The sequence below is a fragment of the Schistocerca gregaria genome, chromosome 3, assembly GCF_023897955.1.
Source record: "Schistocerca gregaria isolate iqSchGreg1 chromosome 3, iqSchGreg1.2, whole genome shotgun sequence".
Classification (NCBI taxonomy): Eukaryota; Metazoa; Arthropoda; class Insecta; order Orthoptera; family Acrididae; genus Schistocerca; species Schistocerca gregaria.
The window spans coordinates 724,892,128-724,912,779 of record NC_064922.1 but is presented as its reverse complement, the minus strand read 5'-3'; the positions used below and the strand labels follow the sequence as shown (position 1 = coordinate 724,912,779).

The following is a 20,652-nucleotide window of genomic DNA, read 5'->3' as shown; positions in this document are numbered from 1 at the left end:
TGTCCAAGTGCTATGTGCACTAAACGTGGTGGCGTGTTCCAGAAAGTGGATGAGAAGCCGGCCCTTGCAGTCGAAGGAGGTCATGACTTTCCAGGAGCTGGTGTGCCTATTGTTTCAATTACCTTGCAGAAGTTTTGCTGGGAAACCCTTGCACATCCTCCATAGTCCCGATCTCGTCCCTAGTGATTTGCAAATTTTTGGTGCCCTGAAGAAAGATATTTGTGCCCACTGACTTGCCTTGGACAAAGAGACACAATCACGATTCTGTAGGCAACTGCAATCTTTTTGCCATGAAGGCATTGACCATTTTTTTCTCACACTGGAACAAATGCATTACAGTTACATTTACTACATTTGTAATATTTTATTGTATTTATCGTATGGCAATACAGACAAATAATAAACAGTTTACTTACTTTTTTCAGTCTGTTTGGTTTTCATTTGACTGCCCATTACACATATACATACAGGGTTACCCTGTTGGAATAGTCAATTTTCAGGGATATGGCAGGAACAACCATGTGAAGCAAAAAACTTTTTATGAATATGTTATGTTCTATTCCAAATTGTTTCTGAGATAGAACACATTTTACAAACGTCATCATTCTTTTCTGCATTATTCAATACCTTGTCAGGTTAAACATTAAACCATGTTTTTTAAAAACTATCAGCATGTGTTCATGGGACACAGATTTGGACAGAAAGTAGCTGTGTTGCGGTAGTTGGCCCACACTGCGCCATTTTAACAGTGTGTTACGAAAAATGGGAACTTGGAAAAGAAATCTGTTTCATGTAATGCACAGAAAGCTCTAGTAAACACTCTATGACCAGGAATTCCAGAGGTCTGAAAGTGTTGACAGTATTCTTATTCAGCAGCAGCAGTACAGCCATTGCATAAGCCATAAACGTCTGTCATATCTTCATTAATAAAGATGTGTGGAATTTTAACCAGTAAATGTATAAACACAGTTAACTGATGCTTCCCTCGGATACACTCTCCATCCCTCGCGCTACTTCACTCACATAACACCATGGATGAAAATGCATTCAGCACACTAGTTCCATGGCAGAAAGACATCCTGAGCAAAGAGGTTCCAGGCAACAAGGTAGGTTGAGCTCAAGTAAGAAGCCACAGAGTTTGGGTAGGTAAAACACACATGTGTATATTATTATACCAAAAGCAAATGTACATTAAACGTGTTCTATCTCAGAAACCATTCGGAATAGGGCTAATGTCCATATGAAATTTTTTGCTTCAAACGAGCATTCCTATCATATCCCTGAATATTGACATTTTCCTCCTCTCTCTCTGTCTCTCTCTCTCTCTCTCTCACACACACACACACACACACACACACACACACACACACACACACACACACACACGACAATCATAACGCCCAGCGATTCCGTACGCTGCAGCAATGCCTCATGTGCAGTTATACTTGTACACTCATGTACTCGGTCTCCTTTCTAGGCAGATTGAGTCCGCTTGTACCTGACAACAGGCTAAAGTAGCACAGGCTTCTAAATTGAGTCTCCAAGCACACAGACACACAAAGTTTGGCAATGACATCACAGGACCTCACTGGCGAGTTTAAAGTTGATATATAAGCTGATTTCTGATCTATAACACAAACAGATGAAGAACATGGAAGTAAATATTTGATGGGATGTAAGAGTGCAAAAAAGATGCAAGTAGAAGCAATAAGATACTTCCAAAATTGCAAAACCAAACTGGCATACGTAAGTTTCAAAACATTGTCATTCCGAAAAATTTAAGTGAAAAGGTGCTAGCGAAAACTTACACAAGCAAGTACTGAAGCGGTCTGGACATCTCCAGTAAATGTCAAAAGACTGCTTGCTAAGGTAAAGGGAGGAAGTAAAAGTGAGAGATAAGATAGGACTAAATCCCTCAAAAATGACTTTTTAAGGCTGATCTGAAGATGCACTGCAGGAAAGGGGACTACTAGAGAGAGAGGCAGTAGGCAAAGTTCCATACGGCGAAAGATTGACATGCCTCTTTGTCCTCTACACCACATTGTAGATGAATATCAGTTTAACTATATAGTAACTTGTGTCTGTGTATGTGCGGATGGATATGTGTGTGTGTGTGTGTGTGTGTGTGTGTGTGTGTGTGTGTGTGTGTGTGTGTGTGTGTGTGTGTGCGCGCGAGTGTACACCTGTCCTTTTTTTCCCCTAAGGGAAGTCTTTCCGCTCCCGGGATTGGAATGACTCCTTACCCTCTCCCTTAAAACCCACATCCTTTCGTCTTTCCCTCTCCTTCCTGAAGAAGCAACCATTGGTTGCGAAAGCTAGTAATTCTGTGTGTGTGTTTGTGCGTTTTGTTCATGTGCCTGTCTGCCGGCGCTTTCCCGCTTGGTAAGTCTTGGAATCTTTGTTTTTAATATAACTATATAGTAAATGATACACAAATGAAAATTGTCACCTATGCAAAATAATCTCCCTGAAATGCTTGGCACTAAATTTCAAACAGTTCTGTATTCAAAATGATTTGATACTTTCCAGGATTTTTAGATAGACAGCTACTGTGCACAGCACATTTATCAGACCTGATATATCTTCTCCTAGATTAAACTTTTCACATTTGTAACCAAACTGTAACAGTTACCATTATTAGGAGAAAACTATAAGAGATATCACTATTACCAGAACCTGCACAATGCATTAATGAAAATTCACTCAAATGAGAAAATATCAAAAGTTGCTTATTTTACAAATAATAATCTTTTTAAATATATTGGTAAATTTTGGCAACTGCACAGATTCCAAGCTTCCAAACCTGTGTTGACCAGTTAAAGGAGCATCAGGTAAATTCAGCAACAGCTCGTAGCGGCCATCACCTCCAGCACGCCACACGTAGACTTCTTTGTCTTTTCCACCCGATGCAAGCAACATGTCTTTGTTCTCCTCTTGCTGACTGCACACATTTTGGCTGACAGGGCACCATGATAATGACACAACTTCTGTCGAATGACCACGCATTCGGTACAGAATTTTACCATCACCTGAAAAGTACCAAAGAAACTATTTTAGATGTTGTAACAGCTGTATTCAGTTGGGTAACAGTAAAAATTGTGAAACAAATATGATGTTCAAATACTGGCACATTATTTTGCATTTCTGTTAGATATATGTTTGCAAGCTATCTTTGACAGATGCTTCTGTCACACTTTTCACAAATAGGCCACTTCACTGTAAATTAACTTTCCCCATAGTGCACTACAGTCATTGTGTGGGAGTTGCAGAGGTATGAGTCAAGTGATCACCATCACATCCTGGTGGTCACTGGGGTATCATTTGTCTTTTTTCGTCAATATACATCTCAGGGAAAAAATTTGAGACTCTTCTATAACGTCCTCAAGCTTTTATGAATATTTCTCAATTTAATGAATATTTTCGAATGTTCTAGAATATGCAACTTAGAAATGTTACATATCACATTGATCTGCACTCTGGCAAAATCGTCTTACCCAATGAGTTGTGCAATGTAATAAAGATAGCTGCGACTACAGAATAAGCAGTCATGGACCAAGGCAAAATAAAACCAAATCAACTTTATGTCTGTGTTGTAGCAAGTGACAAAGTGGTCACTGTCTGTTCACCAGTGGTGCGGTTGAAATTTAAAACTGGAACTAACCCTTCCAGGCTTAACACACTGAGTTCACTCAATGGGTCTACTCAAGCCCACAAGATTTCAGGTACAATCACCATGCAGCATTTTGATAATCACAGTATTACCCCAGGTGGTCAATTCACTGCCAGTATTACTGTCACAACTGGTCTTTCGGATTCTAGGGCAGCCAGGTTAAAATGCAGTGTGATTCAACAGAGCATGTCCAAGTCTCTACATCTACATCTACATCTACATCCATACTCCGCAAGCCACCTGACGGTGTGTGGCGGAGGGTAACCTAGGTACCTCTATCGGTTCTCCCTTCTATTCCAGTCTCGTATTGTACATGGAAAGAAGGATTGTCGGTATGGTTCTGTGTGGGCTCTAATCTCTCTGATTTTATCCTCATGGTCTCTTCGCGAGATATACGTAGGAGGGACCAGTATACTGCTTGACTCTTCGGTGAAGGTATGTTCTCGAAACTTTAACAAAAGCCCGTACCGAACTACTGAGCGTCTCTCCTGCAGAGTCTTCCACTGGAGTTTATCTATCATCTCCGTAACGCTTTCGCGAATACTAAATGATCCTGTAACGAAGTGCGCTGCTCTCCGTTGGATCTTCTCTATCTCTTCTATCAACCCTATCTGGGTCGGATCCCACACTGCTGAGCAGTATTCAAGCAGTGGGCGAACAAGCGTACTGTAACCTACTTCCTCTGTTGTCGGATTGCATTTACTTAGGATTCTTCCAATGAATCTCAGCCTGGCATCTGCTTTACCGACGATCAACTTTATATGATCATTCCATTTTAAATCACTCCTAATGCGTACTCCCAGATAATTTATGGAATTAACTGTTTACAGTTGCTGACCTGCTATTTTGTAGCTAAATGATAAGGGACCTATCTTTCTATGTATTCGCATCACATTATACTTGTCTACATTGAGATTCAATTGCCATTCCGTGGACCATGCGTCAATTCGCTGCAGATCCTCCTGCATTTCAGTACAATTTTCCATTGTTGCAACCTCTCGATACACCACAGCATCATCTGCAAAAAGCCTCAGTGAACTTCCGATGTCATCCACCAGGTCATTTATGTATATTGTCAATAGCAACGGTCCTATGACACTCCCCTGCGGCACACCTGAAATCACTCTTACTTCGGAAGACTTCTCTCCATTGAGAATGACATGCTGCATTCTGTTATCTAGGAACTCCTCAATACAATCACACAATTGATCTGATAGTCCGAATGCTCTTACTTTGTTCATTAAACGACTGTGGGGAACTGTGTCAAACGCCTTGCGGAAGTCAAGAAACGCGGCATCTACCTGTTAACCCGTATCTAAGGCCCTCTGAGTCTCGTGGGCGAATAGCGCGAGCTGGGTTTCACACGACCGTCTTTTTCGAAACCCATGCTGATTCCTACAGAGTAGATTTCTAGTCTCCAGAAAAGACATTATACTCGAACATAATACGTGTTCCAAAATTCTACAACTGATCGACATTAGAGATATAGGTCTATAGTTCTGCACGTCTGTTCGACATCCCTTCTTGAAAACGGGGATGACCTGTGCCCTTTTCCAATCCTTTGGAACGCTTCGCTCTTCTAGAGACCTACGGTACACCGCTGCAAGAAGGGGGAAAGTTCCTTCGCGTACTCTGTGTAAAATCGAACTGGTATCCCATCAGGACCAGCGGCCTTTCCTCTTTTGAGCGATTTTAATTGTTTCTCTATCCCTCTGTTGTCTATTTCGATATCTACCATTTTGTCAACTGTGCGATAATCTGTGAAACAGCTTTGGAAGAAGACATTTAGTATTTCGGCCTTTAGTCTGTCTTGCTCTGTTTCAGTTCCATTTTGGTCACAGAGTGTCTGAACATTTTGTTTTGATCCACCTACCACTTTGACATAAGACCAAAATTTCTTAGGATTTTCAGCCAACTCAGTATATAGAACTTTACTTTCGAATACATTGAAAGCCTCTCGCATAGCCCTCCTCACACTACATTTCACTTCGCGTAATTTTTGTTTGTCTGCAAGGCTTTGGCTATGTTTATGTTTGCTGTGAAGTTCCCTTTGCTTCCGCAGCAGTTTTCTAACTCGGTTGTTGTACCACGCTGGCTCTTTCCCATCTCTTACGATCTTGCTTGGCACATACTCATCTAAAGCATATTGTACGATGGTTTTGAACTTTGTCCTCTGATCCTCAACACTAACTGTACTTGAGAGAAAACTTTTGTGTTGAGCCGTCAGGTACTCTGTAATCTGCTTTTTGTCACTTTTGCTAAACAGAAAAATCTTCCCACCTTTTTTAATATTTCTGGTCTAATATGTTATCGCCACGAGTCGGTTCTCTGTTTAACTGCTCAAGGTAGCTTTCAGATAAAGCAGTTAAAAGTACTTCACTGGATTCTTTGTCCCTGCCACCCGTTATGAACGTTTGAGTCTCCCAGTCTATATCTGGCAAATTAAGATCTCCACCCCCAGAACTATAACATGGTGGGGAAATCTACTCGAAATATTTTCCAAATTATTCTTCAGGTGCTGAGCCCGGGGGCCTATAGAGACATCCAATTACCATGTCTGAGCCTGCTTTAACCGTGACCTTCACCCAAATCATTTCACATTTAGGATCTCCATCAATTTCCTTCAATACTATTGCACTTCTTATCGCTATAAAGACGCTCCCCCTTCACTGTCCAGCCTGTCTCTGCGGTATACATTCCAATCTGAGTTTAGGATTTCATTACTGTTTACATGTGGTTTCAGGCAACTTTCTGTCCCTAGTACTATATGGGCATTGTGACCGTTTATTAATGAGAGCAGTTCTGGGACCTTTCTATAGACGCTCCTGCAGTTTACTATTAGCACATTAATATTGTTATTCCCTGTTGCATTTTGCCTACTCCTGCCTTGCCGCGTCTCAGGAGGTGTCTTGTCGGGCCTAGGAAGGGAATTCTCTAACCTAAAAAAACCCCATGTGCACTCCACACGTACTCCGCTACCCCCGTAGCCGCTTCCGGCGTGTAGTGCGCGCCTGACCTATTCAGGGGGATCCTACATTTCTCCACCCGATAGCAGAGGTTGAGAAATTTACACCCGAGCTCTCCGCAGAATCGTCTGAGCCTCTGGTTTAAGCCTTCCACTCAGCTCCAAACCAGAGGACCGCGATCGGTTATGGGAACGATACTACAAATAGTTAGCTCTAATTCCAACCCGCGAGTGAGGCTTTCCGCCTTCACCAACTCCGCCAACCGCCTGTACGAACTGAGGATGACCTCTGAACACAGACGGCAGGAGTCATTGATGCCGACATGAGCAACAATTTGCAGTCGGGTGCACCCAGTTCTCTCTATCGCCGCCGGTAGGTCCTCCTCCACATCTCGGATGAGACCCCCCGGCAAGCAGACAGAGTGAACACTGGCCTTCTTCCCCGACCTCTCCGCTATTTCCCTATGGGGCTCCATCACCCGCCTAACGTTGGAGCTCCCAATAACTAATAAACCCCTCCCCCCGTCTCTGGTCAACTTACAACTGAAACAAATCATTATTTTTGCAATACTTAACATACCAACACTTTTGCAACCAGGTAAACTTCATAAATTGGGACATACATTAAAAGAATAGAAGATTCAAATTCTGCCAATTCCAGGAACACAAATGATGGACAATAACACCAGGGATTTCAGTAATTATTCTCTTTTTAAAAGTAAAACTGATACAAAAATACTTAATAATACACCACATTTGGGACTTGCTATTGCAGTCTCCAAAAATATTTTTAAATCAATAATGGAGGTAAATCAATGAAAAGTAGACTAATGACAATTTCTCTTGAATGTGCAAATAAGGCACACACTTTAATTAATGCCCATATGCCAGTCAACGAGGATAACCATAAAAAACCTGAAGAAGTTAATGGAGTTTGGGAAACGTTACAAAGCATCATCTTGAAAACTTCCTCAAACAATATTATAATTTTAATGGGTGATTTTAATGCTCATAATAGTGTGGGGGGGGGGGTGATTTCCTGTGTGTAAATGGATAAACCAAAATGGCAAAAAACTTGTTGAAATGTGCAAAAATTTTCCTTAAAATAATGTCAACATAGTTTAAAAAGAACCCTTCCAAACAAAAAACTTGGCAGGCACCCTATACATTTATTGTGAATTTTTTTTTTCTTCAAATCCATCATGTAGCAATTTCACACCCTAACTACAGAGAAATTTTAAACGTCCAAGTTAGGAAAGGGGTAGTATAGATTCTGACCATTATTTAATGCGAATAACAGTAAAACTTCAACCTCAAATACTCTTCAAAACAAAAATCATCCCGAAATCTGACACTGCTAAAATAACCCTAACTCTAACAAGCAAACTTGACAAAAACAATTCACCAATTGGCAAAGCCTAAAAGAAAAGTTCATCACAACAGCACAACATTTAATTCTGCTTAAGAAACAAAAACACACTTAGTGGAAAGTGGATTGTCAAACTGTAGTTATGTCTGGGCATGTGGCATTCAAAAACTGGAATAGCAACAAAAGTGAAAATATGTACATCTTTCTAACAGTAAAAAAAAGAAACATCTAAATTAATCTGACAGACTAAAAGAAACTACAACAACACCAACTTTTAGAAATCGAAAAAGACTTCCAAAAGAACAATACAAGAAACTTTTATAGAACATTCAAAACAAAACTAACTGGTTACCTACCTCAAAGTCTTTGCTTCAAAAATGAAAATGTCTGTTTGGCTCCTAAAAACCAGGAAAATCTTAAGGTACTTGCTAATTATTTTGAGAAACAGAACCAGCAAATAAATTCCAACCACTGCAAATTAATAACACCAACCCTAACTCTAAAGAACCTAAGAAAATCGAAATAATGAAACAAATTAAGAGATTTAAAAACAATAAAGTATCCGGAGAAAACTGTTCAACTGCAGAACTACTAAAATCAGCTGACTCTAACTCTAGGAGAAAGATCACTCAACTAATAGGACATATCTGGCAAATTGAGAAAATACCTGAGGACTGGAAAACTGCCCTAATCCATCCATTGCATAAAAAAGGGGATAGAAATGCTGTTAATAATTACAGAGGAGTATCTCTTCTCCTGGTCACATAAAAATTCTCTCGCATTATTTACTTGATCAAGCAGAACAGTTAGAGCCTAAAACTGGCAACTACCAAGCAGGCTTTTGACCAAACAGATCCTGTCCAGAACAATTTAAAACTAATCCTTAGGCACCAAAGGATTCCTGGTAACAACGTTGTATGTACATTTGTGGATTTTAAACAGGCCTAAGGCTCAGTTGATCATGAATCTCTTTTCCAAGTTTTAAAGGAGCAAGGGCTAGATAATAAAACTCTAACACTGATTATGGAAATTTTAACTGACATTAGCACTAAACTTGAATTCATGGCAGAAATTTCTGAACCATTTTATTGAAAGGCCTGTATTAGACAGGGAGATGGACTCTCTCCATAACTGTTTAACTGTGTTTTAGAATATGTGATTACAGAATGGCGAGAGCAAAAGTCGAGTCAAACCTTAGATCAGTCAATCAATTTAGGCAGACGTAATATTAGAGTAGATTGCCTCACCTTTGCAGATGGTCTGACAACCTTAACTAGGGATATTGCCACAGCTCAAAACAAACTGAAATTCTTAAAGAAGTTGCGGAAAAAGTAGGACTACAAATATCATTCGAAAAAACGGAATATATTCATACATGCAACAAACAAGCACCAAAGTTTTTGAACACAAAACATGGAAAAATAAAAAGGGTTTCTCAGTTTGAATACTTGAGGGAAATTATACAAGAAAACACTCTGGAAAAAGTTGTGAACGAAGATTGCTGTCAACAAATGACAACTGCATTCAGATCAATACAAAATATTTATAATAAAAAATCACTTTCTACATTCAGTAAACTTAGGCATTACAACACTGTAATTAAACCTGAATGTCCTTATGAAACAGAAGCTTTAAATAGAAAGAGGGATATTGAAGAAATTGAAAAGAAAAAGAAGGAGAAAGAAAGAAATATTATTAGGAAAATATTAGGCCCCAATATTACTGATGGAGAAACTTGTAGGCTGAGAAGTAATAAGGAAATAGAAGAATATGCAGACATAAATGGTAACATGAGAAAACAAAGATTTAAATATTATGGACACATTAAAAGAATGGCGCCCACTAGGTTGACAAAACAAATAGCAGAATTCTACGAAAACAGAAGTACAGCCAAAACTGAGACAATTAAATGGATCACTGCTATTAGGGAGGATCTTAAAGTAGCTGATATAGCTCAAGCAGATGTTACAGATAGAAAAATGTTCAGGCAAAAGATATTTGCTTGAAAAGTTGGTCAGAGGAAAATTAGAAAACGGACAGGAACACCATGGTCTGATGAAAGAAAGAAACTTCATTCTGAAAGAATGAAACAAATTTGGACACAAAGGAAGGCCAACCATCAAAACTGACATTGATGGATTGTATCTTGCGTGGTCCTTTTGGGCCCGTATGTGAATAATAATAATAATAATAATAATAATAATAATAATAATAATGGTGATGATGATGATGATGATGATGATGATGATGGACTCACTCAGTGTTCCCGGTATGTCCTCACAAAAATGTTTCCAAACAACGTCATAGAAGCGAAAATACTAATCAGAAAAAAAGGCAAGTCAGAATTCTCATCATGAATTCCACTCGTTTCAACTAACTTACCATTCAGCAGGCTCCACTTTCCATATGACTAGTGTACAATGTGACTATCAAAAAAAGTTTAAAGAAAAACATTCTAAAGTTGCATGGTGAATTTAAAATAATCACGTTTTTACTATAGACAACTAGTGTAGCACGTTCTCATGTTGAAGAACCGCAAAACTTATTATTCTTTGCAACTGAAAGCAAAACAACAAAAGTGGTTTATGAGAATACACTCTGAACAAGTTAGACACTCTGCTAGAGCACTTCTTTTGCAATCCAGAAAACAAATTGGCATAAGGAATAAGGGAAACTGGTTCTGTTCAACTAATAATAGGGGCAGATTAAGACTTTGCCTGGATGGTCAGATAATGAAATAAACAGGACAGTAAAAACAGCCTGCAGTACATTTGGTAAATTACTTTTCAAAATTAAGCTTCCCAAGTACCCATTACTGAAAGTTGTGCCATTTGTGACTGTGAGACGTGGACTTTTAATGAGAAAAACTATCTAAAAATGACTGGAGTTGGTGACAGAACTCTGAGTACAATAAAAATGAAATGGAGATAGACAGTGCATGTAGCTGTATGTATAAATGCTAGATGGACCAAGGAAGCTTGTTGTTGGAGTCCAACAAATAAGAAAAGACTGAGGCAATGGCCTGATGGAAGGTTGGTAGATGACATCAAAATACATACCTCATCAACATGGATAAGTGCAGCTGAATACATTAGTACATGGAGACGCATATAAGAGCTCCTTATCCAGCAATAGTTTTCTAATGCATGGTAATGATGATGGAAGGTAAAATGGATGAACATTCAACAGACAGACAGACAGACAGACAGAGAGACAACTCCAGCACAAGTATCTTATTAATAAAATCATTCTATGAATGAGATTAAAATATGTTCCCAGAGATTGGACCTGTTGAATATCTAGATTAGCACCTGATGCCATTCCTGGAGGTCTGGAATTTGGTCACTAGTGTCAGTAGGTCAGCTCTTGTGCAAATCCCACATGTGAGGGAATTTCAAAATGTTGGTTCCATGGCTCGGCATTCAACCATGTAAATACTGGTGATTATGGGACTGACAAGATCACACCTTACACACCATCAGGAGTTGCTGCTACATAGGTAGTAATTACTCACCAGATGTAGTAAAATATTTTGGTATGGAGCTGATCCTGTAAGCACCATTGGCAAACCCCTCCCTTTACAGTGGATGGCTTCCAAAATCTCCAACCAAGTAGGACTTCATGAAAAATACAACTGGTATGAATAATGCAAACCACTTTTAAAACTACCTTTTAAATTGGATCAGATGAACTCTGCTCCCTATAACCTGCAGGTAAGCCACTTCATGATATTACATAAGGAGCAATTCAATTCAATCTACTACAGTTCCACTACAGATAATTTAATCCACCTAGAGTCTGCTATCCGAATGGCATTTGTCCGGCATCAACACAGTGTTGTTTGAGCTGTATAAGGTTATGGTACCACATGACTCCAGCACATCCTTGTCAACTTACATGAGTGACTGGTGGCCTCAGTGAAAACCATTCTGGGTTGGAACCAAAAGATTCTGGAATTCATGGATCCAATACAGCCTTTGACATACCATACATTCAAGTAACTTGCAAAGAACATTGGTTAAACTACTTGGATGATAGCTATCCATCTGATGAAGTTAGTTTTGAAACTCAAATAATGACACTTTCTCTCCACTGGGAAGGAAATCCCCCCTTGCTCCAGACACGGATAAAAAGGGCAAGTATACCAAATTGACTAGCCACCAAAATCTGTTGAAGCATTTGGTTTTGAACCTAATCTGATGCACAGTTTGCACATGGAATCATCCAGAAGCCAAGTCAGGGTAGATAGCAAGGGCACTGGCGAATTCCCACTCACAAATGGAGCATTGTAAGGCTCCTGGTGGCAGGGAATGCAAGATAAAGGAAGTCTTTCTAGAAGGTGTTTGAGGAGACAGAATGTGGGAGAATAGTGGATGACACCGAGGCCTGGGTGAAATGCCAAGCAAAACGCTCAGTGATAAAATCCAGGCTGGTGAGAATAACACCATTCAGTGAAATTATTGGGACACCAGTAGGAGAGTGGCAGCCGAAAATGCACCTGATCTTTGCCCATGTCTGCAAAGAGGGAGTGTGTGGCACTATGGCAACGACATATTGTTCTCAACAAATCGATTTCTGGCATTTAAGAAGGTAACGAGCCCGGGCATGAAGCTGCTTAAAGGTCAGGAGATGCTCGAGAGATGTATGTCATTTGGAGCCTTGAAGGGCACTAGGTTGCTCTTTGATAGGTGCAGCAGTTTGGGGGTTCCACCCAGGGACAGTCTTTTATCGGGGAGAACCCGAGGAAAAAGGAATCGCCAAAGCGGCTGCCAAAAGGATGGCGTAAGTCAAACTCCATATGGAGTCATCAATGTTGTTGCGTGGTGGAGCGGTTGAGATATCAGCCAAGAAAAAGGCTTCACAAACCACATTAGTAAAGGCCCACCTGGGAGGATATCCAGGCTAGTGATGCCGAAGGAAAGATAAGACAATCAAAAAATTATCACTGTTGCACAAATTGTCGAACTCCCCACTGAATGGAGGGGAGGAATCAGGGGCTACAGACAGAAGTTCAACTGGCTGAGAAAGTGCCATGTGCCACACTAAAGTGTTGTGGGCTCCAATGTTGATGAGGCAGGTTATCAACAATCCTGCCCGAGTCAGTCCTCACAGTACCACTCCACAAAGGGTTGTTGAAATTAAAATCTCCACGGAAAAGGAGGGGGGAGGGAATTGTAAAATGAGGGCAAGAAGAGCAGGAAGTGATGGAGGCCAGTCGGGAGGGGGGGGGGGAGGGATGAGGAGGAGTTGGGGGGGAGGAGGAATTGGGCAGGGGGGGGGGAGGAGTTGGGCGGGGGGATAAAGATTGCATGTTGTTTCTGTAGACAATAAATGGATCTGAATGAAAGCCCACCACTTTTTATGAATAGGAACCGCAGAACTAACAATGTACATACAGACCAACAAAAAGACAACATGAGAAGCTCTCAAATGCCCAATACAGTGCCAGTAGAAGACTTGGAAACCACAAACAATTGGCAAATGAGTATCCACAAAACAAGGTTCCTGCAACATAACACTAACTACAGAGCAGATAGGAAGAAGAGAATGCAATTCCAGAAGGTGATGATCATAACCATTACAATTCCACTGAAGGAGAGTAGTACAAGAGGCCAGATAGATCCTGATTGACAGGGTGGGGGTGAAATCCCCTTAGGCGTTATGTAGGTGGTGGGAGGAGGAGGGGAAAGTATTCCAAAACACTTAAGGATCTTCTTTTTCTCTTTCAGAGGACAAGAAGAGGCGCGGTTGGGACGGGAAGAGAGCAAGTTGCAGCAATATCGGGACCTGAAAGATAACAAGCAGCCTTGAGGCCCACAGAACAAGAGTCTCACATCCAACTCAAAGAAAGACGCTTCTTGTGTCAGAGACACCAGGGAGGGAGATTCCTAGAGTCAGTCCCATATCCAACAGGTACCAGAGAAGAGGATATCTTCTCCAGCTGAGGAGAAGGAGCAGTTCCTGAAGAGGAGGAAATGGGGAACCATTAAGGAGAAGGAAAGAGAAGGGAAGGGAAGGGAAGGGAAGGAAGGCAGGATGGATGAAAGGAGGGTCCAGGAGGAGGGAAGTATACAACAAAAGCAAAGATACACCTTAAAGATACTGGCTGGAGAAGGTCGAATTTCTGTTGGGCCTCAAAGTAGGATAGATGATCAAGAGTTTTGAATTCATGTTTCCTCTTTTCCTTTTTTATAGATTGGGCAATCTGGTGAGCGAGGAGAATGTGGGCCACAGCAGTTCACGCAATTGGGCAGTTGGGTGCAAGAAGTCCACACATGAAGCGGGTGTCTGCTAATAGGATTCACCTCACATTGCAAATACATGTGACCACAATGGAAACAACACATGGGAGATGGGATACAGGGCTTCATGTTACAATAGCAAATCAAAACTTTAATATGTTCTGGAAGGTTATCAACATCAAAAGCCAAAATGAAAGCAGTGGTATAAACTTGATTGTCCTTACGACCACTCTGGACAGGCCACACAACACGAACGCCTCACCATTCCAGATAAGTCCTGAGTTCCTGGTCAAACTGAAGAAGATGCCTGTGAATAATAATGTCCTGAGTCACATTAAAGACTAATGAAGATTAATGTTCAGAGGGGTGTCTGTAAGTGCTAAAGAGAAGTCAACTGACTGACAGAAGTTTTAATCAGTAGGGAACCAGATCGCATCTTGCTAAGTGAGTCAGTTTCACCAAAATTATCTTCTCTGTATATCCATTTTTCTGACTTTCTGAGCTTATCTTCAATAGGTTCTACAAAGAAAAAAAAAAAAATTTAAAACAAGGTGCGGTTTGGTAGTGGCAAAAGTTTCCCAATCTGTCTTAGAACAAACCAAGTAATGTGGAAATGGTTTTGTCCCAAACAGCAGGCCTGGCACTCCTCCCAGGGGGTGGTCAGGGAGGGGAAGGCTGAGCAAACAGAAGCAGGAGCAGAGAGAGAACTGTTCTCACCTCAAGAGATGGCTGCAGAAGAGCAGCCAGATGTACAGAGCTTAGCACACTTCATTTGCAGAGTGTCCACCCTAATACACCCACTCCGATCAGAGGTTCGCCCTGTGGGCACCACCCAGCTGCAGCAAGGGTCACTTGGCAAGGCAGTCTTTGCCAAGAGTTCTGATACCCAGAAGAGACCAGCAACTCTTCCTAGGCATACAGGAGGCAGAGACAACTCAGGTACCAGAAGTCTGATTCCATTGTTGTCAGGAAGCTCAGACAGATGGGGACATAATCCACTACACAGACTGGCTACATGTGCCGGTAACCTTGCAGGGAGGGGGAGGAGAGGGGGCTACAGCAGGGAAGGGAGGCGGCAAGGAGGAGGGCTCATATGACAGTAACAGAATTTAGAAAGGGAAGTCAAAGCCGAAGGGGGAGGAGTGAAAATATGAGACAGAAGCCAAAAAGGCATAGTGGAACTGAGGTAATAGCCAGGTAACAATAAGAGGAAGAAGAAAGAGTTGGGAGGGAGGGTAGCAGGGATGGGAGGAGTTGGGATGGGAAGGTAGGGTATGGGGAAGGGAATGCAGTCCAGGAGAGAAGAAAGACCACAACAGCTCGCCCAGTGCATGCAACATACATACCCACAAAAGAGCTGGGGGAGCTAACAAATAATAATCATCTTGTGTCAAGAACAGTTGACAAGAACAAAGTCTTTCACGACGGCACTGTCGCATAAAACATTTTCGAACTTCTTAACACGTCAATTCAGAGTAAAATCTGAACTATAATTATGTTGTCAAATGCTGAGGTGGTGTGAACAAAAAACAATATTTTTCAATTATTCAGTGGCTTTCTCGGGCACATAGTGTCAGTTGTTGAAAGTATTTTTTGTGAAAATACTTGTCTTCATTTGCTAATTTTCTTTGGATTTCTTTAATTAATGTAGTTTCAGAATATGAATCATCCTTGCAGATATTGTACACTGTAAATCATGTAGAACTTATCTTGAGGATCACTTTCTATGCAGTCATACGATTTGACCCATTTCCACACCACTGAATATTTCAGTGTTCTGATCAACACAAAGTTCACTATTATGGAAATGCACTATTCAAACTAAAAGATACGTACTGGCAGTAGATAAAAAGGAAATATTGGAATGACAGTAAGAGAGACAGAATGATGTCAGTAATGATGATTTAATGACATAAAAGTTCTAGATTGATACTGAGTCCAATTGTCTCTCCCAGCTGCCCAGAGGTTTGCGAACACAGTTTCAGGCTGCTGGATAGAGACAAGTTTAACTTTGAAATTGAAATAAGGATATGAATAGCACTTCTTCACTCCCATGAAATATTGTATCTACCACTTTTCACAACCTGTGAATTTTTACAGGTTTGTGTGCATTACTGTGATTTGTGCCTACATATCTTATCTGGTGACTTAATTTACTTTACAGTATGTTTACTTCCACACAAATAAATGGCTGAACAAATGTTTACGAGCTAGATTCAAATAATTTAGTATTTAAGTAAAATGGAATGCAAACTACTGATAAAATCTGGCAATGTTTCTTTCTTTCTCATGTACCCCTATGGGAACTTTTTCACTCAACTTTGTACCCTAAACAATATATCAGCTAAACTAGTACATCTACATCTACATCCATACGCCGCAAGCCACCTGACACTGTGTGGCGGAGGGTACCCTGAGTACCTCTATCGGTTCTCCCTTCTATTCCAGTCTCGTATTGTACGTGAAAAGAAGGATTGTCAGTATGCTTCTGTGTGGGCTCTAATCTCTCTGATTTTATCCTCATGGTCTATTCGCGAGATATACGTAGCAGGGACCAATATACTGCTTGACTCTTCGGTGAAGGTATGTTCTCGAAACTTTAACAAAAGCCCGTACCGAGCTACTGAGCGTCTCTCCTGCAGAGTCTTCCACTGGAGTTTATCTATCATCTCCGTAATGCATTCGCGATTACTAAATGATCCTGTAACAAAGCGCGCTGCTCTCTGTTGGATCTTCTCTCTCTCTTCTATCAACCCTATCTGGTGCGGATCCCACACTGCTGAGCAGTATTCAAGCAGTGGGCGAACAAGCGTACTGTAACCTACTTCCTTTGTTGTCAGATTGCATTTCCTTAGGATTCTCCCAATAAATCTCAGTCTAGCATCTGCTTTACCGACGATCAACTTTATATGATCATTCCATTTTAAATCACTCCTAATGCGTACTCCCAGATAATTTATGGAATTAACTGCTTCCAGTTGCTGACCTGCTATTTTGTAGCTAAATGATAAGGGATCTATCTTTCTATGTATTCGCAGCACATTACACTTGTCTACATTGAGATTCAATTGCCATTCCGTGCACCATGCGTCAATTCGCTGCAGATTCTCCTGCATTTCAGTACAATTTTCCATTGTTGCAACCTCTCGATACACCACAGCATCATCTGCAAAAAGCCTCAGTGAACTTCCGATGTCATCCACCAGGTCATTTATGTATATTGTCAATAGCAACGGTCCTATGACACTCCCCTGCGGCACACCTCAAAACACTCTTACTTCGGAAGACTTCTCTCCATTGAGAATGACATGCTGCGTTCTGTTATCTAGGAGCTCCTCAATCCAATCACACAATTGATCTAATAGTCCGTATGCTCTTACTTTGTTCATTAAACAACTGTGGGGAACTGTGTCAAACGCCTTGCGGAAGTCAAGAAACACGGCACATACCTGTGAACCCGTATCTAAGGCCCTCTGAGTCTCGAGGACGAATAGTGCGAGCTGGGTTTCACACGACCGTCTTTTTCGAAACCCATGCTGATTCCTACAGAGTAGATTTCTAGTCTCCAGCAAAGTCATAATACTTGAACATAATACATGTTCCAAAATTCTACAACTGATCGAAGTTAGAGATATAGGTCTATAGTTCTGCACATCTGTTCGACGTCCCTTCTAGAAATTGGGGATGACCTGTGGCCTTTTCCAATCCTTTGGAACGCTTCGCTCTTCTAGAGACCTACGGTACACCGCTGCAACAAGGGGACCAAGTTCCTTCGCGTACTCTGTGTAAAATCGAACTAGTATCCCATCAGGACCAGCGGCCTCTCCTCTTTTGAGCGATTTTAATTGTTTCTCTATCCCTCTGTCGTCTATTTCGATATCTACCATTTTGTAAACTGTGCGCCAATCTAGAGTGGGAAGCACAGTGCAGTCTTCCTATGTGAAACAGCTTTGGAAGAAGTCTGTCATCCTATGTTTCAGTACCATTTTGGTCACAGAGTGTCTGAACATTTTGTTTTGATCCACCTACCGCTTTGACATAGGACCAAAATTTCTTAGGATTTGCTGCCAAGTCAGTACATAGAACTTTACTTTCGAATTCATTGAAAGCCTCTCGCATAGCCCTCCTCACACTACATTTCGCTTCGGGTAATTTTTGTTTGTCTGCAAGGCTTTGGCTATGTTTATGTTTGCTGTGAAGTTCCCTTTGCTTCCGCAGCAGTTTTCTAACTCGGTTGTTGTACCACGCTGGCTCTTTCCCATCTCTTACGATCTTGCTTGGCACATACTCATCTAACGCATATTGTACGATGGTTTTGAACTTTGTCCTCTGATCCTCAACACTATCTGTACTTGAGACAAAACTTTTGTGTTGAGCCGTCAGGTACTCTGTAATCTGCTTTTTGTCACTTTTGCTAAACAGAAAAATCTTTCCACCTTTTTTAATATTTCTATTTACGGCTGAAATCATCGATGCAGTAACCGCTATATGATCGCTGATTCCCTGTTCTGCATTAACTGATTCAAATAGTTCGGGTCTGTTTGTCACCAGAAGGTCTAATACGTTATCGCCACGAGTCGGTTCTCTGTTTAACTGCTCAAGGTATTTTTCAGATAAAGCACTTAAAAATATTTCACTGGGTTCTTTGTCCCTGCCACCCGTTATGAACGTTTGAGTCTCCCAGTCTATATCTGGCAAATTAAGATCTCCACCCAGAACTATAACATGGTGGGGAAATCTACTCGAAATATTTTCCAAATTATTCTTCAGGTGCTGAGCCACAACAGCTGCTGAGCCCGGGGGCCTATAGAGACATCCAATTTCCATGCCTGAGCCTGCTTTAACCGTGACCTTCACCCAAATCATTTCACAATTCGAATCTCCGTCAATTTCCTTCGATACTATTGCACTTCTTATCGCTATAAACACGCCTCCCCCTTCACTGTCCAGCCTGTCTCTGCGGTATACATTCCAATCTGAGTTTAGGATTTCATTACTGTTTACATGTGGTTTCAGCCAACTTCCTGTCCCTAATGCATTAACTGCACCTGGAACAATTTAATCCACAGCAAATTATGAAAAGAAGAATGAGTGTATATTCAGTACATAAGTAAATGAACATTTCTGATCTGGCTTACTCCGTGAAATGTCATCACAGTCTCCCCCCCCTATGTCCTTTAGGGTATGCGTACTACAACTCTGTATCACTGCTGTAGTTTAACATATGGAAGTAGTACAGACTGTGTTCATTCATAAGAAATCAGTAATAATCCAACCATATCTACAAACTACAACCAACTGAGTAGACCAGAAATAATATGTTATCCCCATAGACTGGTTTTGCTCAAATAAAAAATGAATAACTCAACTTTTTCATTAAACTACAAGCAAATGAGTTGACTGTTTTCCAACAAACAACTGGACAACTTTTTGCTTCATTGTTCCTATCATTATTTAATCTAACCTAGCAAAGTAAGTGAATCATATGAAATATACTCACATATTGTGTGGTTCAACATATGGTATGCATCTAACATTTTACACTCAAGAGCAGTTCTGCTTGCTTCAGTTTATGATTCTGCAAATGATAATTCAATTCTAGAGGCATCTGACAGATCTTTAACTTATACAAACAAGTTCAAATGCACTCTCATTATATACAAGGTGGAGAAAATTGTGTCACAAATTTTTACCCTGGATAGCTGATGCCAGTAGGAACCAAAATACCTAATGTTGTGTAGGTCGACAACATACAAATTTTAAATGACGGAAACTTGGTGCCACACGCTCTGATTGGCTACGGGAGTCCCCTGTTGCTGGATGCTCTTGGCAACGCATGACTGGGAATGCATTACCTGCCAGAGATTATGATGTATCCAATGCAGCCCACAAGCTCGTTAGTGGTGCACTAGCCTTCCACTCTGACAGTGAATCCATCAGGGTCCCGACACATTTCATGATAAGATGTACAGGGACAAACCTGTCGACAGCTGTTAGACAGCGTACAGAAAGTCTTTTACGAATTGTGTTGGTCTTGAAACACGACCTTTTTTGTAGCTAGGACATTGTTTACTTAAAGCAGTTGCTTGCACTAGCGACCCTCTGATGCAACAAGCTTGGTAACATCAAACTGTATTTTGCTGAACTCTTTGAAAGATTCCTGGAATTGCCCTGATGTGCTTGGCGACCCATTAATTCCTTTCTAGGTGGTTCGCGTCTGGGTGGGTGAATTGAACCTTGAAGAATCCCCACAGGAAAAACTCCGGTGGCTTGAGGTCTGGCAACCGCAAGGGCTGTGTCCTACGAGCACCTCTGCCAATTACCTGGCCGTCGAAGAGTTCATTTAAATATCTGCAAACAGCATGACTTATGTGCGGACACATCATCATGCTGCAACCACATACAT

The 20,652-nt window shown here is 41.0% G+C and overlaps 1 protein-coding gene across 3 annotated transcripts in view; it reads right to left on the bottom strand.

The window, feature by feature from the left end:
* Positions 1 to 20,652, bottom strand: part of LOC126354647 (gem-associated protein 5) — a 330,980-nt gene that overhangs the window by 304,682 nt on the left and 5,646 nt on the right. For 2 of the 3 annotated variants that reach the window (XM_050004418.1, XM_050004417.1), the window contains exon 3: positions 2,804 to 3,029. In XM_050004418.1, coding sequence (XP_049860375.1) covers positions 2,804 to 3,029 — 226 coding nt within the window. Of the gene's footprint in view, positions 1 to 2,803; positions 3,030 to 8,360; positions 8,380 to 20,652 lie in introns of those variants that run through there. The other variant, XM_050004419.1, reaches the window with a different exon arrangement.